The following is a 27174-nucleotide window of genomic DNA, read 5'->3' as shown; positions in this document are numbered from 1 at the left end:
TGCAGGCTTAAAACACTATGTAACAGGATGGTCCCTGGCAGCTCCTGCCGGGTTCTAAGTGCCTCTCTCCAGAGGGCCTATGAAAGTCCTGGATCTGATGTCCCTGAAATCAAGGCAGGTTGGCTCCACACACATCATCGTGGAGGGGGCAGGGAAGGCATGTCAACCCAAGAGGAAGCCCACTGCGATGACAAAAGGAGGCAGATGCCAGCTTACTGTACCCACCAGACGTCCAGCATCCACCCATGCTGCTTCCTGCACTTGTGGGCAAAGCAACAGCTCCCCTACTGCAAGGCAGGTGTACTACACACAACATGACCACACCTGTCCCTCCCAAAGGGAGGAAACACCAAGCTTCAGTCCACTCCCAGGCCCAGGCCGAAGATGTCGGGGCAGCACAGCCCTCCAGGCTGGGTCAGTGGATACAGCTCCTCACAGCTCAGCGACCTATAGCCAAGTGACAAGTTTGTGAGTCTTATCCAGAGCCAACATACAAACAGGGCAGGGAGTTCACTCCATCTCTTCTGGGAAACAGAAGGGGCAACTGATGGAGTGGCCCTGCACTGGCTTCCCTCCCCAGGAGCAGCCCACCCTCCCTGCAGCCTGGGAGTGAATCCCTGTGGGGCCCCAACAACCGCTCTGCTACTCCTCTGGGAGAGGCAGTCATGTGGGCCCAGCTCAGGTGGGTGTGGGGAAACAGTGGCCTGGGGCCATAGCACGTGGCGGTTTACCTGAGCGAACAGCTCAGCATTGATTTCCTTGGGGACCAAGTAGTCCCAACTTTGTCAGCTTGGGGTTTTGCTGGCAGCACAGTTTCCACAAAAACTCAAGAGGCTTGTTGTTGATCTGTTTCCCTCAACAATTTGAGTGATAAATCCTGAAAACAAAACCACCTGTTTTTCTCCCAAGTGTTTGGCAACCTGTTTTATGCTTTTGTGATCAAAACTACGAAAGGCCTGCACTACGGGCCTGCTTTGGTGTGGTCAGAATTGTCATCCTCAGGGATAAGCAGCACTTCTGTCCGCACCTGAGCTAGGCCTCTGCTCACTGTGGAAACCCACTCCAGGCTACACATTCACCCAACTTTTGGAGAGATCCAGGTCCACCTTCCTTTGGCCATACACATGTGTAATAGGTTTAAGTCTTCTTTTTTATTTTTTAATAAATTTTCGCTTTTGCCCTTCCAAATATAAAATCTTTGCCTAAGTCTACCTTTGGGATAGATTAGTATTTGTTATGAAAGTACTGTGTTTTAGTTTGTAAAAGCTGCCGAATGCAATATACAAGGAATAGGATGTCTTTTAAAAGGGAAAATTTACTAATTTGCAAGTTTACAGTTCAAAGGACATAAAAATGTCCAAACTAAGGCATCCAGGAAAAGATGCCTTGATTCAAGAAGGCCAATGTGTCCAGAACAGCTCTGTCAGCTGGAAAGGCACATGGTGATGTCTTCTAGCTTTCTCTTCTGTCTTCTCGTTTCATAAGGATTCCCCAGGGGTGTTCTCCTTCTGCATCTCCAAAGATCTCTGGCTGTATGGCTCTGTCAGCTCCTCCCAAAATGGTCCGCTTAAAGGGGTCCAGTAAGCAACCCCACCTTGAATGGGTGGAAACTCATCTCCATGGAAACTACCTAATCAAAAGGTGCCACCCACAATTGGGTGGGTCACATGTCCATGGAAATAGAGACCCATCCAGCAATATTGAATGATGATTAAAGAACTTGGCTTTTCTGGGATACATAGATTGCTACAAGGGATTACGTTCAATTCCATGAGACTGAAAACAAGGCACAGAAGTCCAGCTGGGTAGCTCAGGACTGACATGATGGCTTCACAGAGGCCATGGAGATATCTAGGAGACAGGCTTCTATCTCTACTCCCTCAACACTCACTTTCATTCTCAAAAGCATTGCATGATTGAAGTTGGCTGCTAGAGGTCCAGCTAGCATGCTTATCCTCCAGGCCAGCAGCAGGAAGAAAGAGAAAAAGGCACATCCCTACATTGTTAAGGGAACTTTCTGGAAATCCCAATTAATACATCTTTGTGGTCAAAACTTAAGTCATATCACTAATGTTGGCTACAGAGACTGAAGAATGTGGTCACATTTTGGGCACACTGCTTCCCCCAGATTATGCAGGGGTTCTGTTAGGCAAGGGAAAGAAGAAACTAACTTAGGAATCTAGCAGCATCTGCCCCAAGAGAGAGTGTGAGCTAAGTCAGTATCTCCATTCAAAAGTAGATTCCATTCCTAATTTAACTTGTATGGTCAGATTAGTTGAACACAACAAATACATGGAATCTTGACTAGGGAGTGACATCTTGTTGGTTTGTCCAGCTTAGTATGATGCCCCAATATATCCCAGAGTAATATGGGCAGTGAATCAAGTTCCCTTGGGGGACTAGGGAGAAAGGAGGAAATATTCAACTTCCCTATTGTTCTAGTTTGCTAGCTGCCGGAATGCAACACACCAGAGACGGATTGGCTTTTAATAAAAGGGGATTTATTTTGTTAGTTCTTCAGAGGAAAGGCAGCTAACTTTCCACTGAGGTTCTTTCTTACGTGGAAGGCACAGGATGGTCTCTGCTGGTCTTCTCTCCAGGCCCCTGGGTTCCAACAACTTTCCCTGGGATGACTTCTTTCTGCATCTCCAAAGGCCTGGGCTGAGCTGCTAGTGCTGAGATGAGGAATGCCGAGCTGCTTAGCTGTGCTACGTTGCCATCTCTCATTTAAGCACCAGCCAATTAAGTCAAACGTCACTCACTGCAGCAGACACACCTCCTAGCCGACTGCAGATGTAATTAGCAACAGATGAGGTTCACGTACCATTGGCTTATGTACGCAGCAACAAAACTAGGTATGCTCATCTGGCCAAGTTGACAACTGAATGTAACTAACACATCTATATAGAGAATTTTTTATATTCTCACAAACATTGGGGACAACCAAATCAATAGACCAAGCCCTCAATCTTGGTGTTTGCCCTTATGAAACTTATTCCTGCACAGAATAGGCTAAGCATACTTAACATTTGGGCCTAAGAGTCATCCCCAGAGTGACTCTTTTGTTGCTCAGATGTGGCCTCTCTCTAAGCAAACTCAGCAGATGAATTCACCACCCTCCCCGCCCTACATGACACGACTCCCAGGGCTGTAAGTCTCCCTTACAACATGGGACAGGACTCCCAGGATGAGCTGGGACCTAGCACCATAAAAGTGAGAAAGCATTTTTGACCAAAAGGGGGAAGAGAAAAATGAGACAAAGTTATCAGTGGCTAAGAGATTTCAGAGTCAAGAGGTTATCCTAGATATATATATATATCCCTTTTTAGTTTATGGTGTATTGGAGTGGCTGGAGGGAAGTACCTGAAACTGTTGAGCTGTGTTCCAGTAGCCTTGATTCTTGAAGACGATTATATAACTATATAGCTTTTACAATGTGACTGTGTACTTGTGAAAACCTTTAGTCTGATGCTCCTTTTATCCAGGATATGGACAGGTGAGTTAAAATATATAGATAAGTAATTAAAAAATACAGGGGACAAAGGGTAAAGTAAATTGAGTAGATGCAAATACTAGTGATCAATGAGAGGGAGGGGTAAGGTGTATGGTATGTATGAGTTTTTTCTTTCTATTTCTTTCTTTGATGCAGATGTTCTAAAATGATCATGGTGATGAATACACAACTGTGTGATGATTGTACACATATATGGAATGTATGTGTGTGAAGATTTCTCAATAAAAATATTTCAGAAAAAAAAATAAATTCCACAACAGAGCCAAGGCGAGGCAAGGTGAGTGAGGTACTCGCCTTGGGCCACAATTTAAGGACCACCAGAAAAACTCAGTAATTGTGCTAAATATTATTTTATAATGTAAGATTTTTAAATCAAAGTTAATGCAAAAAAAAACCCAAGATGAACAAAATATCAGGATCAGCAACAAGTCAATAGTCATGAGTATCTGGACATTATCTTTTAAAAATAAATTCGTAAACTCCTTTTTGCACTCTGCAGCATATCCACAGCTAAGCGTGTTCATAGGGTTCACTCATAGTGTAGAGGAAGAACTTAATTGGAATCCTAAGAAAGATGGCATGACACTGAAGAAGAAAGAGCCTGTCTGTGGAAGATTGTAGGAAAAAGAAGGGGTAGAAGGAGGAGGAGGGAGTAGTCAGTTGCCTCAATTTCCCCTTAGGCTTGGGCACAAATGGGATTGCCCCTGCCACCTCTCCCCTGCATGCATGCTGGGTGGAGCCATAAGGGTTCATTTTCCCAGGCCACCCTCAGAGGAACGCTTTTCCTAAGGACCTTAAATTGTAAGAGGACCTAGAAAACAAAACAGCAATCTGATTACCAAAATCTGGGACCCCTACTTTCTATACACACAGCCAGCCCACACTTCCCAGCCTGCTCTGTGCTTAGGCCGAGCTGTGCCCCTACAGTGAGGTTCCGCTTCCAAGAGGGCTATTACCCAGTTGGCTCCCGCACACCCCACCATGCTCTCCCCATTCCCTGCAGGAATGGTGAGGATCAGCGTGACCTTGGCCACAGTTGGCCTGAGTTCCTGAATGACCACTTGGGGGGGTGCCCCATGTGGGATTTCTGTTCACTGATAAATAAATACATAAATTTTTCTCTGTTTGAGCGTGTTGGGGCATTTCGTATTTACATTGCTGGATCAGATCCAGTTTAAGAGTGAATGGGGGTTGTGCGGTGTGAGGATAGCTCAATGGTAGAATTCTTGCCTCCCATGCAGGAGACCTGGGTTTGATTCCCGGCCCATGCACTTCCCAAAAGAAAGAAACCAACATAAATAAAATTCAACAAATGGTGTTGCAATAACAGGATACTCACATGGAAAAACAATGAAATTTGACACTCCCCACACACACACATACCAAAAAAAAAACTGGATAGGGCACTTAATTTACTTTTCTAATCGGTGAGTGAACTGTTAAGGTCAATCAGTTTAGGAAAAATAAGACCACTGTATTTTCTCCACACAGCTGTTAACTCTTGCACTCCCACTACCTTGTCCCCACTCTTCTGTGGATTGGTAAGCAGTGGCCTCCCCTTTGCCCCTTCCCCATGCTGCCACATGTTGACTGTGGAAGAAGTCTCCTGACCACTTTCTGACACAGAGGACACAGGTCGAACCAAGATCAACCCCGTCAGGCTAGGTGGACCCACACACCAGCCCTCCCCATGCTACTCCTGCTCATTGCAGTGCCAGGAACCTGGCTGGTGTCTTTGGCAAGTCATTTGACCTCTGCCTATTCCCACATGTTGTGTAGAGTGATAGAATGAGCTCTGGTGCCCAGTTACTCTGGAAATCCCATCTCACTTCATATGGATATGAAGCTGTAGAACCTCCCTGAGCCTCAGTTTCTTCATCTGTAAAATGTGGACAATTATAGCACCTACTAGAGTGATGTCACCAAGATGACAGGATGAGATGCACCAGGGTCCCTCCCCCTCCAAGCCCATAGAATTTTTAAATAGTAAAAACTAGCAGGAACTGGGGGAGCACTGAATCAAAAGACAACAATAGTAAGAAAATCCTGTGGCACCCAGGCTGCAGAGCCAATCTACGCTGGCAGTGTATCTCTGGCTGCAGTTCCAGAGGGAGCAGTGACCCCCATGCACACTCTGGGGAGCATGGATACCTGGGTCAATCTAGGGGTGACCTGAGGACTGAACGAAGATACCCACGGGCTCAGTGTCCCCGAAACTGTCCTGTGCCTAAAGGCAGCTCACAGAGCTCTCCCACCAAATGCTGTAGGACAAACCATGGCTGAAAACAAGCCACATATAAGGGTATTTCACTCAGATTAAATGCCAGTTGCTCATCAGTAACCATGGAGGGAAGAAAGCAGTGAGATAACACTGAAAAACCTGAAGGGGAAAAGTGCCAACTAAGACTTGTAGATCTGAAAAAAAAAAAAAAGTCTTTCAAAAATGGAGAGATTAAGATCCATTAATCTTAAAAAAGGAAAGAAAAGGACACTAGGCAATTGATTGGAACCAACAAAGAATTAAAAGTCTCCAGTAAGATGATATGGGTAAATACAAACACCAGCACCGTTGTATTTTTGGTTTGTAACTCCATTTTTTACTTCCTACAGGATCTAAGAGGTAAATGCGTAAAAAGTCATGACAAATCAGTAGTTTTGGACCCATACTATATAAGCAAGTAATCTGACAAGAGCTACATAAAGGTGGGGGTTGGAGGGACACAGGAACAGGGGTGTATATTATTGAAGTTGGTATCAAAGCAAATGAGACAGACATTTAGGATACTAAATTTAAGCCCAGAGTAACCACAGAGAAAATAATGGGGGAATATGCAAACTGTTAGACTCAGAAAGTGGAGAACAGGTTTCTAGGCATGCGGATGGGAGCAATGGGAAGTTAGTGCAAAATGAGTGCAGGATTTCTGTTTGGGGTACAGGGAAAGTTCTAGTAATGAATGATGGGGAGGCTACTGCAACACAGTGAGTGTGACTTGTCCCACTGAATGGTGTGCTTGGAAAAAGTTGGCATGGAAAGTTTATATTGTATATTTCTCCAAATTAAAAAAAAAGAAAAGAGGCAATGGAACTTAAGTGCATACTTAATCCTGGATGGGATCTAAGAATGGAGGAGAAAAAGCTCAAAAGTGCATTATTGGGACACATAAAAAATTAGAATATAGAATATAAGCCTTAGACCAATGTCAAAATTTTTGAACTTTGTAACTGCACTTAAAGTGGTTACATAAGTGAACATCCTTGTTCTGAGGAAACGTACAGGCAGATATTACTTGTTCAAGGACTATGGTGTGTGCAACCTGCTCTCAGATGTCTAGAAAATAGAGTTAAGACAGATGAGAGATGGGTAGGTAGATGGATAGAATAACATGGCAAATGTGGCAAAATGTTAAAATTGGGGCCCAGAACTGCGGGACCTGCAACCCCACCACGCATGCTGAGAAGATGGCTGACCCTTGGAAGGAATGCATGGATTATGCAACAACCCTAGCAAGCCAAAGCTTGTATCCTGAGTCTTGTATCCTGAGTGGTTCATGAAGCTCTAAAAAATGAAATGAATGTCATGATTAAAAGTTCTCCAGCTGATTTGGTAACTGCTACTGACCAAAAAATTGAAAAAATGCTTTTCTCTGCCATAAAGGAAAAGTACCCATCTCACAGTTTCATTGGTGAGGACTCTGTGGCAACTGGGGAGAAAAGTATTTTAACTGACAACCCCACGTCGATTACTGCCGTATTGATGGAACAACTAACTTTGTACATAGATTTCCTTTTGTAGCTGTTTCGATTGGCTTTGTTGTAAATAAAAAAGATGGAATTTGGAGTTGTATACAGTTGTGTGGAGGATAAAATGTATACTGGCTGGAAAGGAAAAGGTGCTTTTTGTAATGGTCAAAAACTACAGGTTTCACAAGAAGATATTACAAAATCACTCTTGGTGACAGAGGTTGGCTCTTCCAGAACAGCGGAGACCATAAGAATTGTTCTTTCTAATACGGAAAACTTCTTTCCATTCCCATTCGTGGGATTCAGGGTGTTGGAACAGCAGCTGTGATTTTGTGCCTTGTGGCAGCTGGAGGAGCAGATGCATGTAATGAAATGGGAACTCACTGCTGGGATGTGGCAGGAGTTGGCATTGTTACTGAAGCTGGTGGAGTGCTAATAGGTGTACAGGTGGACCATTTGATTTGATGTCACGAAGAATAATTGCTGCAAGTAGTAGAACATTAGCCGAGAGGATAGCCAAAGAAATTCAGATAGTTCCTCTTCAAAGAGATGATGAAGATTAGTTACAGTAGCCTCACCTACACAATCATGTTTGCTTTTCCCCAGATTTGATGATGTATTGGTGGTGGTACAAAAAATTAGGACACCAGTTTCAGATATGCAATGTGCTTGGTTTAAATTGTCTTTTATGTTCAGATTAGAAAATCGGAACTTCTTCCATATTTCTAAGACTTAGGATACAAGAATAGATGAAAGGTTTCATTGTTTTAAAAAGTTTTATGGGTAAGATTTTACTTTGGGAAAAATATCAAGGCAGTATAATATGTGAGACAGGTATCACATCAACTGAAATAGTTAGCACATTTGAGTTTCTAAGTATATATATATATGGTCCTCTGAAATACTGACTTGCTATTTAGATACATAAGCACTCTTAATTAGAAAGTTGGAAATATTTTTCTGGAAATACTTTTTTCTCTTTAGTCCTAAAAGCCATATTTAGTTAAATTTGTAAGGGTATATTGAGTACTTCTTATACCAAGGCTTCTCTCTTTACAGAGAACCTTATTTGTTTTATTTATCAGTATACACACAGCTGTCAAGAATACCTGTCAAACAGCAGGTGCTCCAAAAATAAGTGCTGAAAGAATGAATATTTTAAAGGTAGCAAGTCCTAGTTATAACAGATTCATAAAAAGTAGTGAGCTTATCATTCTGTATTTTTGCTTGAGGTATTTTTGAAGCAAAACCTATCTAATAATCCTTTTGAACATTGTCTTACATCCCCCTTTTTACATTTCAGATTTCCATACCATTTCACATTACCATGCCACCAGTTATTTCTTTGTGGACATTTCTGCAATTAATATATTTTCCAAAGCACTGCATTGCAGTATTTGTTTAGAATCACTTTGAAGTGCCCGTGTAAGTGAGGAGAAACTATTTTTTAAAGGCACTCTCATCAGGTATCTGATATAGATACAGCATGTCAGTTTACTAAATTGAATATTTTTGTTTCAAGATGTTTACACTGATTTTGTTGCACACAGGAAATCTAGAACCTAGAAAATATACTGTAATGTAAGTATTGAACTATATGTTTTCTTCTCAAACTCCCTATTTAATTTCATTTCCACTGGATTTTATTCAGCCTTTAAAATATTCCTTAAAGGTCTGTGGGTTATCAAACTCAGAAATAAAATTGTTCTGATTCATAATATATATATATATTAAAATTGGTGGATCTGGGTATTTGGCATGGGAAGGGAGTATGTTGGGGTTCTCTGTATAGGGTTTGTATTATTTTTTGCAACTGTCTTGTAAGCTTGAAACTATTTCAAAGTAAAACGTTTTAAAAAAAATAATCTCTTCAACAAATGCTGCTCAGAAAACTGGGTATCAAGAGAATGAAGTTAGACCCCTGCTTCACGCAATATACAAAAATTAACTCAAAATTGATCAAAGACTAAATATAAGAGCAAAACCCATAAAACTACAAAAGTAAAACATAAGGGAATATCTTCAGGACTTGTATTAGGCAATGTATTCTTAGACTTTACACCAAAAGCATGAGCAACAAGTGTTTTGCTTTATAAAAATTAAAAACCTTTGTGCAAAGGACATTATCAAGAAAGTGAAATGGCAACTCTTATGAGAAAAAATAATTGGAAAACACATGTCTGATGAGCGTTTTTATCCAGAATATATACAGAACTTCTCAACAACGCAACAAAAAGACACAACCCAATTTAAAAATGGGCAAAGGACATGAATAGACATTTCTCACAAGAAGATAAACAAATGGCAATAAACACATGAGAAGATGCTGAACATCATTAGCTATCAGGGAAATGCAAATCAAAAGCACAATGAGATACACTTCTCACCCACTATAATTGGCTACTATTTTTTGAATGGAAAATAAGTGTTGGTGAGGATACAGAGAAACAGGAAACCTCTGTATATTATTGGTGGGAATGTAAAATGATGGGGCTTCCTTGGAAAAGTTTTGCACTTCCTCAGAAAGTTAAGTCTAGAATTACCACATGAAGTGGCAAACTCACTTCTAAGTATAAGCCCAAAAGAACTGAGAGCAAGGACTAGAGCAGGTATTTATACACCAATGCCCATAGCCAGCACTGTTGACAATTGCCAAAAAGTGGAAGCAGCCCAAGTTCCATCAACAGTTAAACAAAATGTGACATATACATGGAGTATTATTTGCTATAAAAAGGAATGAAGTTCAGATGCATGCCATGTGGAAAAGAATAAGAATTGTATGATCTCACATAACTACAGTATGCAAATTCATAGACAGAAAATATATTAGGGGGATGGGGAATTAATGCTTCATTGGCACAGAGTTTTGGTAATGGATGGTGGTGATGGTAGCACATTGTGAATGTAAAACCAGTGAAATGTATATTTTAGATAGGATATTTTGTTTGATGTTACCACAATGAAATTTTTTTTTAAAGGTGACTACCAGCTTACTGCCCTCCCAGATATGCACATACACATGGCCCCTAGTCACGCCTTGCAGCTCTGGGCAAGTGCTGACCTGCATAGCCAGGCCACATCTGCCTCCAGCCCGAGCAGGTGCAACGCTGACCCACTGCCCTGAGCTCTGCGCATGCACACAAAGGGCCCCGTGCCCTAGACCAGCGCACACCAGGGCTACGCCCCCCAGACCCATCACCCACACAGCCACATCCTCCCCACCAAGGGGCACCCACACTCACAGGCACCAGTGTAGCACCCCAACCTGTGCCTATACCTGTGCCGCAATGCATTACTGCACTGTTGTGCCCCGCCTCATGTCCTGCATCCTGCTCCACATCCATCTTGCAAATAGAAGGCTTTATTTAGACTACTGAAGGAAATCAACTTCCAAAGTAAGCCAGTCAAGACACATGCCACGAAGACAGCAGATCACTAAGGATATCACGATGCAGACAGATATAGCCCAGCCTAACGACCAAATTAAAACAACAGAGGAGACAGACGTTGGAACAATTAATCAAAGATGTTCATATAACTCTACTAAATAAGATAAATGGGATGGCTAATGACATAAAGGAGGTGAAGAAAACACTAGAGGAGCATAAAGAGGAATTCAAAAAAATAAAAAGAAAAAATAGCAAATATCACAGAGATTAAAGATACTGTAGACCAAATAAAAATATACTAGAGACACACAACAGCAGATCTGAAGAGGTGGAAGAAAGAATAAGTGAACTAGAGGACAGGACAACTGATTTCAGACACTCAAAACAGCAAATGGCAAAAAAGATGGAAAAAATTGAATAGGATCTCGGGGAAATGATGGACAAAACAAAGTGCACAAATTATAAGAATCGCTGGTGTCCCAGAAGGAGAAGGGAAGAGTAAAGGACTAGGAATATTAGTTGAGAAAATAATGGGTGAAAACTTCCAAACCCTTATAAAGGGCATAAATATGCAAGTCACAGAAGCTCAATGAACTCCAAATAGAATAAATTCATATAGGCCTTCTCCAAGACATATACTAATCAGTCTGTCAAATGTTGAAGAAAAGCAGAAAATCCTGAAAGTGGCAAGAGAAAAACCATCTACTACACACAAGGGAAACCGCATAAGACTGAGTTCAGACTACTCAACTGGTACTATGGAGGCAAGAAGACAGGACAGGGGTATGACATATTTAAGATCCTGAAAGGCAAAGGCTTCCAGCCAAGAATTCTGTACCCAGCCAAACTGTCCTTCAAAAGTGAGGAGAAGATTACAATTTTCACAGACAAACAACTCCTGAAAGAATTTGTCAACAAGAGACCTGCCCTACAAGAAAAACTAAAGGAAGTCCTGCCAGTTGAAAAAAAAAGAAACAAAAAAGTCAGGAGAGGGAGGTCTGGAGGAGGGCACAGAATTGAAAAGTACCAGTAAGGGTAACAAAGGATAAAAAGAGAAACAGGGAAAAGAATATATAGATCTGACAAATAAAACCCAAAAGATTAACATGATGGATACAAGAAATGCCTTTCAGTAATAACTTTGAATGTTTTTACAGACTAAACTTACCAGTTAAAACATACAGATTGGAGGGTGGGCCACAGTAGCTCAGCAGGCAAGAATGCTCACCTGCCATGCCAGAGGACCTGGGTTCGATTCCTGGTGCCTGCCCATGTAAAAGAGAAAAAAAGATACAGATTGGGGACCATTGTGGCTCAGCAGGCAGAGTTCTCGCTTGCCATGCTGGAGACCCAGGTTCACTTCCTGGTGCCTGCCATGCTGTTGTGGGGTGCACAAAAAGAGAGACCACACAAGTCAAAGCAATTTGCAAGCCAATTAGGAGTCTTTATTAGTCGGCCAGGGACTGCCTCAGAAACCCAAGAAGGAGGAATCAGAGAGCAGCCCCGGGGAGTTCTCAAGGGGGGCTTATAAAGGTAAAAACCACAAGCATATCCACAGAAGCAGGAAAAAGGACATTATCTTTTTGAGCCACATCTTGGTTTGCAGCTGTAAGCAAGCAATCTTATCTACAGAAGCAGAGAAATGCCATTTGCTCTTGCCCAATACATCCCATTCTTTTAGTTTTTTAACAATGATTATTGTTCAATTTTTAACTCTTGGGAACTTCCCGCCCTGGATCTTGTGACTCCGGATACCTTCTTCTGGCTAGGGCCTGATTTATTGCCTGATTTATTGCTCCTGACCCCCCACAATGCAAGAAAAGAATCAAGTACCTAGGAATGAACTTAACTAGGAACCTAAAGGACTTGTTCACAGAAAACCAAACAACACTGCTAAAGGAAATCAAAGAGGATTTAAATAGGTGGAAGACATTCTCTGTTCATGGATAGGAAGGTTAAATAGAGTTAAGATGTCAATTCTACCCTAATTGATCTACAGATTCAATGCAGTACCAATCAAAATTCCAACAACCTACTTTGAAGACTTGGAAAAGCTAGTTATCAAATTCATGTGGAAGGAAAGAGATCCCAAATAGCTAAACACACCCTAGAAAAGAAGAATGAAGTGGGATGATTAATACTTCCTGACTTTAAAACTTATTATAAAAGCCACAGTGGTCAAAACAGCATCATGTTCTCTGGAGGGTGGGGGATTGTTAAACCAACAGCAACAACACACATGCAAAGAAAAATTTTGTATTTATAACCATTTTAATCTTTTATAAAGTTTTTGAATGTTTATGTATGAATGCTGCAACTGTAAAGCATACATAAATAAATGAAGTAAGCCATAAAAAAAAAGCATCATATTGGCACAAAGATAGAGGTATTAGCCAGTGGTATCTAATCTAGAGTGCAGAAACAGACCATCAAATCTATGGTCAACTGATTTTTTGACAAGGCTCCCAAATCCACTGAACTGGGACAAAATAGTCTTTTCAGTAAGTGGGCATGGAGAACTGGGTATCAATACAAAAGAATGAAAAAGGACCCCTACCTTACACCTTATATAAAAATTAACTCAAAGTGGATCAAACACCTAAATATAAGAACTAGCACCATAAAGCTTCTAGAAGAAAACATCAAGACCTAGTAATAGGAGGTAGCTTCCTAAGCTTCACAACAAAGCACAAGCAAAAGAAAAAATAGATAAATGGAAACTCCTCAAAATCAAATGCTTCTACACCTCAAAAGAATTTATCAAAGAGGTGAAAAGGCAGCCAACTCAATGGGAGAAGATATTTGGAAATCACACATCAGACAAAGGTTTGAGATGCACATAAATTATGTAACTCAACAGCAAAAGAACAACAGAGGTTGCACCAACACTGGTACATAGGCGCGGAGCAGTGTGTCCTTGGACTGAGAGAGTGAGACATCCAGCTCCTGAGCGGGATCTTCGTACCCTATGTGACCAGAGAGCGAATGAATTCAAATTGGGTGATGCTGAGAAGGGCAAGATTTTTGCGTAGAAGCGGGCCCAGTGCCACATGTGGAAAAGGGAGGCAAGCACAAGGCGGGGCCAAATCTGCATGGTCTCTGAGGACAGAAGACAGGTCAGTTCCCTGGCTCTCTTACACAGATGCCAACAGGAACACAGGCACCACTTGGGAAGAGGAGATACTATTAAGAGACTTGGAGAATCCCAAGAAGTACCATCCCTGGAACAAAAATGATCTTTCTGGCATTAAGAAGGCAGAAAGGGCAGACTTGATAGTTTATCTCAAAAAAGCTACTAATGAGTAATAATTGGCCACTGCATTATTTATTATATAACAGATATCTTGTGTCTTTTGTACATGTATATTTAAATTAATCTCATATACCAGAATTCAGATCATGAATGATTCCCAGTGCCTGCCCATGTTAAAAAAAAAAAAAAAAGTCACTGTGATAAGTTAAATTTTGTTTTTTTTTTTTTACTATCTTAAGTCAGACTAAATTATGATTCAGGTTGTCTTTAAGCTGCTATTCAAAACCACGTAAAATTGTAAAGCCACCAAATTATGTGCTTGGTCATGATGCTTTTGCCAACTCATAAGGATTTAGTTAGGGGAGACAGACCAGAGGTACAAGTTTGTACATTTTGTTATAAGGCTTAAGATGATTAAAACACACACACAGAGAAAACAAACAAAAAAAGACCAAACTATACAATTATTAAATGGGCTAAAGATACGAATAGGCATTTTTCTGAAGAGCAAATACAGATGGCTCAAAACACATGAAGAGATGCACATTTTCATTAGCTGTAAGGGAAATGCAGATCAAGACCACAATGAGATATCACCTCACATCTATAAGAATGGCTGCTATTAAACAAATAGAAAACTATAAATGTTGGAGAGGATGTGGAGAAACTGGGACACTTATGCTGGTAGGAATGTATAATGGTACAGCCACTATGGAAGACAGTCTGGTGGTTCCTGAGAAAACTTAATATTGAGTTGCCCTATGACACAGCAATAGCACTACTTGGTATATACCCAGAAGAGCTGAAAGCAATGACACAGACAGATATTTGCACACCGATGTTCATAGCAGCATTATTCACAATCACCAAAAGATGGAAACAACTCAAATACACATCAACAGACAAGTGGATTAACAAGATATGGCATATACATACGATGGAATATTATGCAGTGTAAGACAAAACAGCATCCTGAAACACATGACCAGACAGATGAGCCTTGAGTATACATACTGTTTGATTCCACTTTTATGACCACGGTAAAGGTAAAATTAAACACATAATACAGAATATAGGGGACTTAGAGACACATAGAAGCTAGAGATGGATGAACGGTTAGCTAATGTGGTTGAACTCCAATGTAAGGGAATACATAGAAGTGAAGGTGGTTCTCTAGCAAGTCTATAAGTAATATTACTATATTGAAGGTGAACAAGATTGAAAGGGGTTGTATATAGACCTGTGTCCCACTGACTAACACTAGATTTTTGCAAGAAAAGAAAAAGTGACTACCCTAGGCCATCTGCTCTCCTATTATGCGCGTAGTAATAAACTCTCTTTGAAAAAAAAAGTGACTACCTCATAAGGTTGGTAGGAGCATTAAATGAGTTAACGTGTGTAAAGTACTTGGGCCAGCCTGTGGCATAAAGTATTCAATAATGTCAGCCATCGGGCGGGCCGCGGTGGCTCAGCGGGCAAAGTGCTTGCCTGCTATGCCGGAGGACCTCGGTTCGATTCCCGGCCCCAGCCCATGTAACAAAAATGGAGAAACAGAATACAATAAAACAAGAAAATGTTTAAAAAGATGTTTCCCTTTCTTCCTTCCTTCCTTCCTTCTATCCTTCCTTCCTTCTCTCTGTCTAAAAAAAAAAAAAAAAAAAAAAAAAAAATAATGTCAGCCATCAAGCAATGAGGTCATCATCATCATCCCGTTCCTTTTGCCACTGACTGGTTTAGGCATGGGCATCCTGTGATGTAATTCTAGCTAACAAGACATTAAGGGAACTGAAGTCAGGGCTCCTGAAAAGGTTTCCTTTATCTGGATACACAAAAAGATACATACATTCACCTTACATCAGACATGGTAATGTTAAGATGTGATGCCTGGAGCTGTGGCAGCCATTTTACAACATGAGGCCTCATGTCAGGAAGTACATGGCCACGTGTAAGAGCATACACCAGGGGAGCAATCAGGCTTTTCAGAGCCCATAAGGCCCTTTTGTGACCTGCCAGTATGATTTTTCTTCTATCATCCCAGTCCTTGTCCCTCACTCCAGGAATCTGGAGGCTGACAAAGTGACCTTGGTTTTATAAGGGCAGCTTCCTTGGAATAACACTACCAATACTAAACAGGAAGGCAGAAAAGCTTCAGGTTTGCTACTTTCTAGAAAATATTTGAGGATTAAAATATTAGCTACAGGGCGGGCCATGGTGGCTCAGCGGGCAGAGTTCTCGCCTGCCATGCTGGAGACCCGGGTTCAATTCCCAGTGCCTGCCCATGCAAAAAAAAAGCTACAGTGATTGGACTTCAGTAGGTCTTGTTTGGGTCCCACACGCGCCACAGCCTTTAGGCCAGCAAACTTTACCTCTTCCCAGGATCTTGCAGAATCTTGAATTCAACAGTTCAGAGGACCCACACCCTAAAAAGTACAAAAGCAATGTTTTGCTTTTCAGTCACCAACAATTCAACTTATTTTTAGAGCAGCTAAAAAACATAATTCTGAATCCAGTTTGGAAAGATTCTGACAACCAGTTTCATGTCAAAGCACAAGGAATGATGACAAGGAATCTGAGAATGGAAGATCAAAAGCAGCCTTGTTTTATTTACACAGAACGACTTACTTACAACCACAGATCTGGACTATGTACACAACAATACAAGGTCATCTGTGCGCACGGAGACCACTGTATAAATTAAGACTATAAATATGAGGGTAAGCCCTACCCATGGGCACAAAACCTTTTCTCCACTCCTCTTCAGGAACCTTCCTCCCTTCCTCGCCGGGCCCCCAGGCATAGCCCTGGGGTGACAGCAGGACCTGTGGGCAGGGACCACCCCCCCTGCCCCAGGCAGCACAAAGACACCCCCAGCAAGAAGATGGGCAGACCTGGCCATCATACTCCTCAGTTCTAACTTCTCAGGATCAGAAAAATGGGTCTGACGTCAACAGTGCTGCTGAAATCACTGACAGAATATTAATTTTAATCAGTCCTCTTGACCCAAAGCTTTGGGAGGGGAGGTCACAAAGGACTGGAAGGCACTGGGCCCCGGGAGGTGCTGGTGGCCGCATGGTCCGCAGGCATCCTCTCCCCCCAGGCAGCCTCTGGGTGCCCGGCCAAACACCCGATCAGCAGGGCAGATGCATGCTCTGGGCCCAGAGCCCAAGGTTCCATAACTCCTTTTTAGCCTCTTCTACCGTGAAAATCAAGTGATTGCTGGCTGAAACTTGAGACTGTTTCTTTCTCAATCTCCCTCATCCTAAAATGACCTTTCTGTTGGGAAACAGGAATCCAAAACAGGCAAGGTGCCATGCCACTGTTTCCCATCCTGTTTAACATCATGGATGGAGCATGAGAGCCTCTCGTTCGCAAGTCCTCACCCTGTCTCACATCTGGAGTGGGGCAAGGCAGTGGCACCAGGGCCTGGAGTCCCTGTGAGGGCCCCACCTGCACACAGTGCCCGGGAAAGGCCATCAGTGGGGACATCCCTGACCCAAGGAGGCAGGGACCTGACCAGGGTGGGCAGGGGAGCCACAGGGTCCCCTGGTAGAGGGGACATCAGGAAGGCTATAAAGCAGGGGGCAAGTGAGACCCCATCACTTCCGTCCAGAACCAGGGCTGCAGAAGACACTCTGGCCTGTCCCCACCTAGCCCTGCTGGGCAACTGAAGACAAAGACCCCATGACCTCTAGCCCATCTCTTCCTTTATAACTGGGGCGACTCCCACTAACAGGACCAGTAGGCACCACTGAACACTTATTCTACTCTTCTTCCTTTGGGCAGAGCTAGCAGCGCAGCCTCTCCACCCCCGCTCTTATCTACAGAAACTCCCCCTTCTAAGATGGATCATGGGTCTTTTTGAGGTATGGGCATCTATGTAAGGGGAGACAAGAGTCCATGGCTGGGAAGACGAGGGGCTGCCGACCTGGAGGACTGTCCTGAAGGCCAGAGCCAGATCCCAGAATGCCATGGGGTTCAGCCTTCTCCCCAGGACAGCCCCCCACCACAGCTGGTATGGCCCAGGTTGGTACTACACGAGACGGCAACAGCCCAGCTGCTGCAGCCACCGCCCTTCCAAGCTTCCCTGCTGTTGCCAGCCCTGCTCCAAGACTGGGGCCCACGCCCAGCTGCCGGGGAGGGAGGAGCTCAGCAACTCCCAGGACAGCCTCCTGCTTCCAGCCCACATGGGACAGGAGGACGATTCCAGAGTCCCTGCCCAGCCCGGACACTCGCCCTGGGATCTGAGCTTGTCTTCCCACAGAACTGAGCAAAAACACTTGTCCAGAGCACAGGAAACTCTACACAGAAATACTGAGCTAATGCAAAAAACATCCTCTGTCCAAGGGGAACATGGACTGATGACAGAATCTTCCTGAGGGCGCCCAGTGGCCCTGGGGAGGGGCAGGGACCGAAGGGCCACAACCTGACCCCCCATAATTGAGCGAGCCAGGATGAGGGACAGTGAGGGACTCAAAGGCGGAAACGTTCACCTGGCTGAAAGAGGAGTGATTTTTTTTTCATGACAAATTAAAATAAACAGGACTGGAAATATACCAATCCTTTCAAACAGGACACAGCAGGGCTTTTGTTTCAAAAGCCTCATTCATGAATGGGGACGAGAGTAGTGAGCTGGCATAAGGGGCCGTGCAGACCCAGGGCCTTGTTGGTCAGGCACCGGGTGCACAGAGCGCGTGCTGGGCTCCTGAGGTGGTGCCATGAGACATGCCCCCCATGGGCGCAGAGCGGGGTCCGGTTCTGCCGTCCTGCTGGAGCACCCTGTGCCCGGAGGGCCCTCGAGAGGCGACAGCTGAGGGCATCACACGTCCAGCCCAGGAGAGGCGGTGGTGGAGAGGTGTCCAAAGGTAGCTATGTTGGTGTGTCCAGGCCCCCGGTGCTGCCACAGAACGGGCGGCCGGGAGGCTTCCTGTCACTAGCAAAGAAAGTAGCACCATGAGCAAGGGGCCCGGGCTCACTGGCGGGCAGCGGGGAGGCAGGCGGCCCTTGGCCCCGGGCGAGCCAGAGGAAGCAGGCCAAGAAGACGGAGGCTAGGCCTCGGCGGCAGGAGGACTCCGGCTCAGCTCCTTGATCCCACACAGGATCCTCTTCACATGGCCCACTTTGGTCACACCAAGGTCCTGCAGAAAAGAGGGCAGCCCATGATTCAGGGAAGGGCCCAGGACGCCACACAGGCCTGCCACCGCCGGGCCCATCTGCACCAGGCTGGTGAGCACGGAGGAGGAGGTAACAATGAAGACAGCGAAGCAAGATGGAAACTGCGCAACTGCAACCGTGTGGATGTCCCGGCACACCCTCTCCCGTGTCCACGAATGTCCCGGGCATTGTTAACGACCAGTGAAAGAGGACAAGACACATGGCCGAGAGTGCATGGGCAGCAGGGGACCACACAGGGCCACTCCCAGTGGGCTTTTCACCCACTCAACGCAAAAGAATGACGCAGCACCTGGGAAAGCGTGGGCACCCCAGCCCCCCACTGGAGAGCGAGGCCCTGGCTCTGCACACCGAGTCCTCATGGGACATGAACTGCTGCACCGCCAGTGAGGCTGGGAGGTGACCCCATGTGGCTGGCCTCGGAGGTTGAACAGCCTCCCCCCCACTTTTGGGTGACTGCACAGAGTCTCAGTTTGGTGGGGGTGGCTGCAGATGGCCCTGTTCCCCCAGTGCTTATTATGAACTTGAGTACTTCCCTGTGAACTTACTGGTTCAGAGGCTATGTCCCCTAGACTGGGATTCTGGGATTAAAATTGCTCACTGCCTAATTAGGTGGAGACTCTCAGGGTCTCCCCATCATGCCCTCTGCCGGTGTCTGGCTGTGGTGGGCAGGGCACCCCGAGGCGCACACAGGTCTGAGCGGAAACATGAAGAAAACCAGGATGCTGAGGACACAGCTGGGTGGGAGCTGAGGACGGAGGCCCCTGAAGACGGTGGGAGCCGCGATGCGTTCCCAGGGGAACAGGCTCTCAGGGACGACTGTGGAAATACCTTGAGGTCCCTCCGCTCCAGGTGCAGGAGCTCGGAGCCCCGGATGTCATGCCGCGTGAAGATGTCCTTATACTCACAGAGACTGAGGTGCTCCAACCAGGCAGCAACCTCCTCTGTCCCCCAGAGGTGAACTGTCAGAGATGGAAAAGCACGGAGCAGTGAGTGCCCAGAGCCCAGAGCCCAGCAGGCGGCAGCGCCACAGACGCCCAGCAGCCAGCAGCCAGCTCCCACCACCCAGCCACAGTCGTGGCCACCTCAGCTTTGCACAGAGGGGCAGAGCGAGGGCTAAGCACCAGGCACGGGCAGGAGGTGGGGGGGAGCAGCCGCTCGTGCCAGGTCACCCTCCAGCCTGATGGGTATTTTATACCACCCCAGGAGGGAGAAGACACCCTTCCCAAGTAAGGGAGGCATCCAAACGATGGTAAGCAAGAGCCAGCTGTCCCTCTACCTCCTTGAGCAATCAGATTTCACTTTGGGAAGCTAGCAGGAAGGGAGACATGCAGAGATTCAGAGTTCAAGTAACCAGAGCTAGCAGCATAACAGAAACCCAATTTCTCAACAAACATGCTAAAAAGACAAATCAAAAAGGACCTGCCCCTTTGATGACAGAAAATATACACCCAAATCCAGGTCTGGGTGCTGCCAGCACTGAAAGCAAGGGGTCCACTCGGTGCTCAGGGCTGACACTTTGGAAGGAGAATTTCAGCCCAATTTACTGAAAAAGCATCCTTTAGAGCCACTGCCTGCTCATTTCCCCACTCCCAATCACTGGAGCCCCAGGTTCCCCAGTGGGGAGTGTGATTAACAAGTCGATTAGGCAGGTTTCAGCAGCCCTAGAGGAGGCAGGCATGGTGGCAGAGGGAGGTCCCACTTCATGGACTGAGTTCAGAGTGTTGCGTCTGCACGTGTGTCGGGGCCCGTCTCCCCTCCCCACCTCGTCCCCATCCAGAGCCTGCAGGAAGCCTCCAGGGAGAGTGGGTTCAGGGCGGGGCGTGGTGGCGTCAGGCGGAGGGGCAGGCCTGGACCCTCAGGCAGCGTGGCCGGGAGCAGGGAGAGCAGGGCCAGGCCCAGGAGGAAAGCAGACGCCAGAAAGTAGGGCCAGACACAGCAGGCAGGGCCGGCACAGAGCGAGGAGGTACCCGGGGCTCCCAGGCTGCTGTGCACTGCTTTGTTCTTGTTGTTCTTCTCTTTTTTAAACTTGGTTACAAGGCGGAATTTACCACTGCGGCTGCGTTTGGAAAGATCCAACATCACGTTCTGCGGGGAAAAGCGAGAAACACATCATTAGAGCCTCATTTACCAGACCCAAAAGTGGCAGCTCAGACCATCCATATCAAGGGCAGGGGAGCGGAGGGACAGGGAAACCTGACAGAGCTAAAGCCCTTTCCTGGACTTATTTATTGTTATTCTCAATTTGAATGTTTTATTAAAAGTAGCTGGGATCGTGTGGTGTCTACTTTCATAGTCTACCTATATTTCCTATAGCATTAAGCCACCATCTGTAAATACTACTTAAACACTGGCATCATGCCCTATTACGTGAAGACTATTAAGCAGCCTTCTGATATCACGGGTTCCTCCGTCCCCAGCCTCACACTGAGCCCCACAACCAGATCCCACAGTTTTACAACCCAACAAGCATTCAGTTCTAAGGACGCTTTGTCATGTTGGAGATTTTTATTAGAATCGCACTAAACCTATAGTTTGGAAATAAAGGGTATCTTCACATCTGGAAATACACGCTCTTACAGCACTCAAGTCTTCCTTTATACCTCTCCACAGTTTTCTCCATGTATTTATTAAGGACGTTTTGAGCTCTCTATTTTGAAGGAGACCTTGTACAACATTTTCAAATCAATGAGTATACAAGAAGTTACTTGCTTTCACAAATTACTTAACTTGGCAGAATCTCTTATCAGTTTGCTATTAATTCAGCTCAATGCCTTTGTTTCCATGCAGCTGCTGCAACTATAGACTCTCCTCTTCCACTGAGCCACTGGGGCTAGTGCTTCCCAAGGGAGGGTGCTGAGCGCAGCTTTAAGCCAGAAGTCCTATTCCTGATTTTAACCATCTCGCCCTCTGCTTTAAATGCTTGCATAGTTATTGAATTTCTGATATGGAGACCAGTAAAGTGAAGCGCAATTATCAACATGCAGTCAACCTTATTTCCTCCACCCCCATTTTAAAGTAAATCTCAAACATCCAACCACTCCACCTGTGACTACTTTGGATGCAACCTTAAAAAAACAATATTGTTTTTAAAACACAGGAACAGTGCTATTATCACACTTCACAAAATAACAAGAATACATCAATATCTAATATCCAAATGTCCCCCAGCTGTTTCCAAGTGTCTTTGTAGAGTTTGTTGGTTGCTTTTAGAAGGTTGTTACATTCAGCTGCTGTTGTCTCTAAAGGCTGAAGAGCATTTGTTGATCTTTGTTTTTAAAACATTTTTAGGTGACAAGCATTGCAGCCACAATCCCTGGGACCTTCTGGCTGAGCCTGGAGGGCGAGAGGAACGTTCAGTCCCGAGGTCTGGAGGCGTGAGGCTCCCCAGGATGCAGACCCATCATCCTCTCAGTCCCCCTGACAGCAACAGGGCGATTGATGAAATCTGAGGTGGGTGCTCCCAGGCCACACTCGGACAGTCCCTGCTCAGCAACCCCCGAGGCCTCATGGTGAGGGGCCCTGACCCCAGAGCCTGTCTGTCCCACGCCATCCACCCTCCCACAATGCCCTCCTGTCTGTGCGGGGCCTCAGGGTCTCTTTTGTTGCTAATATATCTGACTTTAAAGTAGAGACGTGTTCCTCTACACTCACCCAGCAAGTGCTAACCGAACACCTCTCCCGGTTAGCTCCTGCCCTGGACCCACGTGCGCCTGGAGAACAGGGAGGGCCCGAGATGCACTGGTGGGAGCGGACCTCCCCTATCACCGTCCCAGTTAAGCCATCATTTACCCCTTTAGCGTAATTTCTTAGCATATTTGTTTCTTTGCCTTCTTACATATATTTTTTCTAAGAAAACTCAAATTCTTCTGTGACTGAGGTCGAGTTTTCTGAGTCAGCCCTCCTTTTACCTTTACTCTCCCCACTCATGCTTCTCTCAAGCTGCTTTCTTCTGGGGTTTTTCTAACTTGTTTAGTTGAATGCTTAGTTATTTCTTTTTATTATAGCAATGAAAACATTTAAAACTATACATTTAATTTACTTTAGTGTAGAGCACAGGTGACATGTTCAAAACAGTAGATTCTTGTGAACAGTGTATGATTAGGTCATGTCATTTTTCTGTTATTTTTATGCTTTTTTAACATCCTTGCAAGTCCCTTTTTATAATATATATTTCTTTTTTTTTTTTTTGTCCTGATCTGGAAGGACAAATCTTTTTGAGTTCTACTAGAAACTATCTTTAAATTTGATCAGGAACTGAAATTTTCTGTAGTACATAATCTAATTCAACCTATCCACATAGCTCATTTGAACAACTGAAACACAGAGAGCACAGAATGAGAAAGAGATGCTTTAATCCTACATAGATTATTGTAATGCCTGGATACATGCTAGAGTTTATTAAGCAGATAATCAAAAAAGTATTGGCAAAGTCTCCTAATGGATGGGAGAAAAATATGGAACTATTAAACCTTACCATCAGGGAATCCCCTGATACTGTGTCAAACTTTAGGGACACCCAAATCAAAGTCTCCCTGGCAACATGGGAGATGACTCCGAGGGATGAATCCAGACCTGGCACTGTGGGATCAACAATTCCATCCTGACCAAATGGCAGAAAAGAAGTGTAACTAATAAAGTATCATTGGCAGAGAGAGTTCAAAAAGAGTCAAGAGGCTTCTCTGGAGGTTGCTCTTACACAAGCTTCAGGTAGACCTTGCTACCTATCCTAACCTGCCAACCCCCAACCAGGACCATTCCAGCCAATCCTAAAGAACACCTAGGGCAATTTATAAGATTCCACAAGGGTTCCAGGCACTAGAGTAACTTGCCAGAAACCTACAACCTCCAGATGGGCCCCTGGTGCATATAAGTCCTGAAACCTAGCCCAGCCTCTCCAGAACATCAGATAGTTTCATCTCCCTACCCCATATTAGTGACAGACCCTTCCAATATCAAAAATTTAGAATTGCCATTGCCCAAACAACCCCCATGAGAGGTATGGAAAGATCAAAGGTGACAGTGGAATTGTACACAGAAGACAGGACTTAACAAATGAATATGAATGCTGAATCATTAAATTGATATCTTTTAGTCTCCAATTTTTTAGAGCAGCTAGAAGTAAAAACCTAAAATTGTGAAATTGTAACCCATGTCAAAGTCTGAAATGTTCTACAACTAATTGTGGTGCTGTGCTTGGAAATTCATAACTTTTTTGTTTATATGTTATTGTTCACAAAAAAAGAAGGGAAAAAAAGTTGACTGTGATGATAAAAAGTATTTAAGCCCTCTAGCCTCCTATATTCCAGAGCAGCTAGAAGGAAAAATATGAGAGGATCATATGGTAGCCCATGACAAACTCTGGGATCTGTCCTATAACCACTTTTTGAAAAGTGCTTCGAAAACGATTGCTCTTTTATTTCTTTGCTTTGTATATATGTTATACTATACAATAAAAAAGTTAAAAAAAAATTACACAGAACCACAAAGATAAACTGAGATATCTACAAGCACAGTAAGAAAAGTTCAATAGCAACTGACAGGATAAGAAGATGCAAAAACAAAAAACCACTACTACTGGAGACTTGATGATGCCAACACCTTGAGAATTTGAACACAGTGAAATTAAACTAGAAATGGGTATCAAAAAATAAAATTAGAAAAGTCTCATACACTGGGAAAAAAACATTTAAAAATAACTCATTTAGCTGATATTTTACTTAACATGTAGTTTATGACTATGCTATAATAGAATTATTATACTTTGTCACTATAAAGTTTATCCTCTTTTTAATACATATTGCCTTTAGTATGTAAACTCTGCTTTTATACTAATATTGTTACTTTGGGTTTCTTTTTTATTGTATACTCTTGCATTTGTTTTAAACTTTCCATATCATAAATTTTTACTGGGAGCATGGGTGGGAAAAGTAGATTCTTGTGAGCAGTATATGATTAGGTCACATCATTTTTCTGTTATTTTTATGCTGTTTTGACATCCTTGCAAGTCCCTTTTTATAATATAAATTTCATTTTTGTTGTTTTTTTTTGTAGTGATCTGGAAAGACAAATCTTTTTGAGTTCTCATAGAAACTATCTTTAAGTTTTAAAAAACAACTGAATCTATATCTTTTATCAAAGAACAATTTTTTAAAACTTCATTTTTGCTTTAAGAGGAAGAATTAAATGTGCTTTAATTCCCTATCCATTTTCTTTCCAGCCACCTCCGTCATCAGCTTTGATAATTTTATTTAGAATTAAAGAGCTATGTTTTTATTACATAACCTCAATATTTTATATTATTTTAATAACTGCCTTTTATATAGAGTTATCATATTTATAATGAACTATTTAATTGATTTTGATAAGCTCAGCCTGTCCTTTCATACCAAAATGTCTGCATTTTTCTTTCTGTCATTTGCCTGGGAGGCCTAGGGGTCAGTTTTCCATGGCAGGTTTTTGCTTGACCACTGCGGGGTGAGCAGCAGTTACTGATTGCCTGCCACTCCCTCAGCCCCTTGTGAACTCTTCTCCTGGCCCACTTGTGTTCTCTCACTCAGAAGAAGAAAATTCAGTTGTTGAAACCCTCAAAGCAGCCTATGGTTTGTCTATGTCCAGATGCTGCTTACAAAATACAACCTCCAGCTGGCAGCTCTCCAGGGTCCTTCCAGCCTGTTCCCCTGCACACAGTCACTGCATCCCTGGGCATCATAGACCCTGGGCCCTATAGCAAGTCATGGTCTCCAAACAGGCGTAGAAGAAAAGGGTGACTGATGCACGGCCACAAACCAATATCTGCTCCCTCAAAATCAAACCCCAAGCAGCCAGCTGCCTTTATCTGACAGATGTATCCCATACTGGGGACAAACAGTGAGACTGGGCTCAGCCTTCTTTCTCCCCACATTCTGGCCAGTGCTGTACTTCTGTTTCTGGGGGCAAGGGCCCTAGTCACCAAGTCTGCTCAATCCCAACCCAACTGCATCCCACACTGACATTCTCTAGACATCTTAATAGAGAAGGCTCATGAAGGCACATCAGGGACTGCAAGACTGACTCCATCTCGATCCCAAAGCTGCTCAGGCAGTTCCTTACACTGACAGTGAGCAGTGTCACTATGTCCAAGGTCACCTGAGAGAAGCTCTGGCACCCACGCACCTCTTCGTCACTGGGTTCCGGGGGCTGGCAGAACCAGGAAGTGTCCACCAGCTTCCTGAGCTGCAGATCCAGTTCAGCAAGGGCAGCCCCGAGCCGCTCCTTCTGAGGGGGGTCCAGCTGCTGCTCCAGGAAGAGAAAGAGAGGCACAGATACTGATTTGGCAGTGACAAGCCAGGGTCGCAGCAGAGACCCCAGACAGGAAGCCTGCCCCAGGGCTGAGCTCCTTGCAGAGAGGAAATTAAGTCAGAGAGCCCCAGATAAAGGGCCTAACTCAGAGCCTTCCCTCTAAGTAGTGTCATGAGTTGGACCTTAACTCTCCTTTTGTAAATGATGGAGCAAATCAAGTTGGTCTGAAAATCACATCAGCAGTGGCTGAAGCAGATGCCTGACCTGATTCTTAACCTTTGGGATCCCTCTGTGAAAAGGGGCAAAGGGGACAGCTCGCAGCACCTGGAGCACAGGAATGCCATAAGGAACAGGGCCAGCTGCTCTAACATGGCAGGAGGCAGCGGCATGTTTTGGATGAAGAGCAAACAGAGTGTGGGAGCCAGACTTCTGGGGTGGTTCCAGCCCTGGGACCTTAGGATGCCCTTGGGTTTCTACATCTTTGTTTTTTCAAACAAGAGGCTTGGCTAGGCAATCTCTCAGGCCCCTCCCTGTTGTAACTTTTGCAATTCAGGAAAGCCCCATCTCTCTGGCTTCATGCAGGAACCCACCAGCCAGTTCTATGGGGTGGAGTGGGGAAGGGTGACAAACACAACTGCGAGTGGAGCCACAGAAGACATTCCTGTATCTATGGACTTCTACCTGTCCCCAACAATGAGGAAATCCCTGCCAGAGGACACCTCCTGACCCAAGAGAGATGACCTGACTGAACTCCAGCCACAGGGTGGACCAGAGGACTGCTGAGGCCCTCCTCACACTGAGCTCCAGAACTGTAAAGCCAGGAATTC

General features: G+C 44.4%; 2 protein-coding genes and 1 pseudogene across 10 annotated transcripts in view; 2 read left to right on the top strand and 1 right to left on the bottom strand.

Moving 5' to 3' along the window:
* USP40 (ubiquitin specific peptidase 40) overlaps positions 1 to 27174 on the top strand; it is a 163478-nt gene that overhangs the window by 132069 nt on the left and 4235 nt on the right. Inside the window, exon 33 of one of the 4 annotated variants that reach the window (XR_013173121.1) lies at positions 22358 to 22519. The gene's annotated coding sequence lies outside the window, so the exon portion shown is untranslated. The other 3 variants (XM_077155459.1, XM_077155460.1, XM_077155461.1) reach the window with 3 other exon arrangements.
* On the top strand, positions 6884 to 15571 carry LOC143678244 (inositol monophosphatase 1 pseudogene; annotated as a pseudogene).
* DGKD (diacylglycerol kinase delta) overlaps positions 16476 to 27174 on the bottom strand; it is a 173032-nt gene continuing 162333 nt past the window's right edge. For all 6 annotated transcript variants that reach the window (XM_077155451.1, XM_077155452.1, XM_077155453.1 and 3 more), the window contains 4 exons: positions 26222 to 26341; positions 21037 to 21154; positions 19898 to 20028; positions 16476 to 19032 (listed from right to left, as the gene is read on the bottom strand). In XM_077155451.1, coding sequence (XP_077011566.1) covers positions 18943 to 19032; positions 19898 to 20028; positions 21037 to 21154; positions 26222 to 26341 — 459 coding nt within the window. In that variant the 3' untranslated portion in view covers positions 16476 to 18942. The remainder of the gene's footprint in view (positions 19033 to 19897; positions 20029 to 21036; positions 21155 to 26221; positions 26342 to 27174) is intronic.

This window comes from Tamandua tetradactyla, chromosome 3, assembly GCF_023851605.1.
Source record: "Tamandua tetradactyla isolate mTamTet1 chromosome 3, mTamTet1.pri, whole genome shotgun sequence".
Taxonomy (NCBI): Eukaryota; Metazoa; Chordata; class Mammalia; order Pilosa; family Myrmecophagidae; genus Tamandua; species Tamandua tetradactyla.
This window is presented reverse-complemented; position numbering and strand designations above follow the sequence as displayed.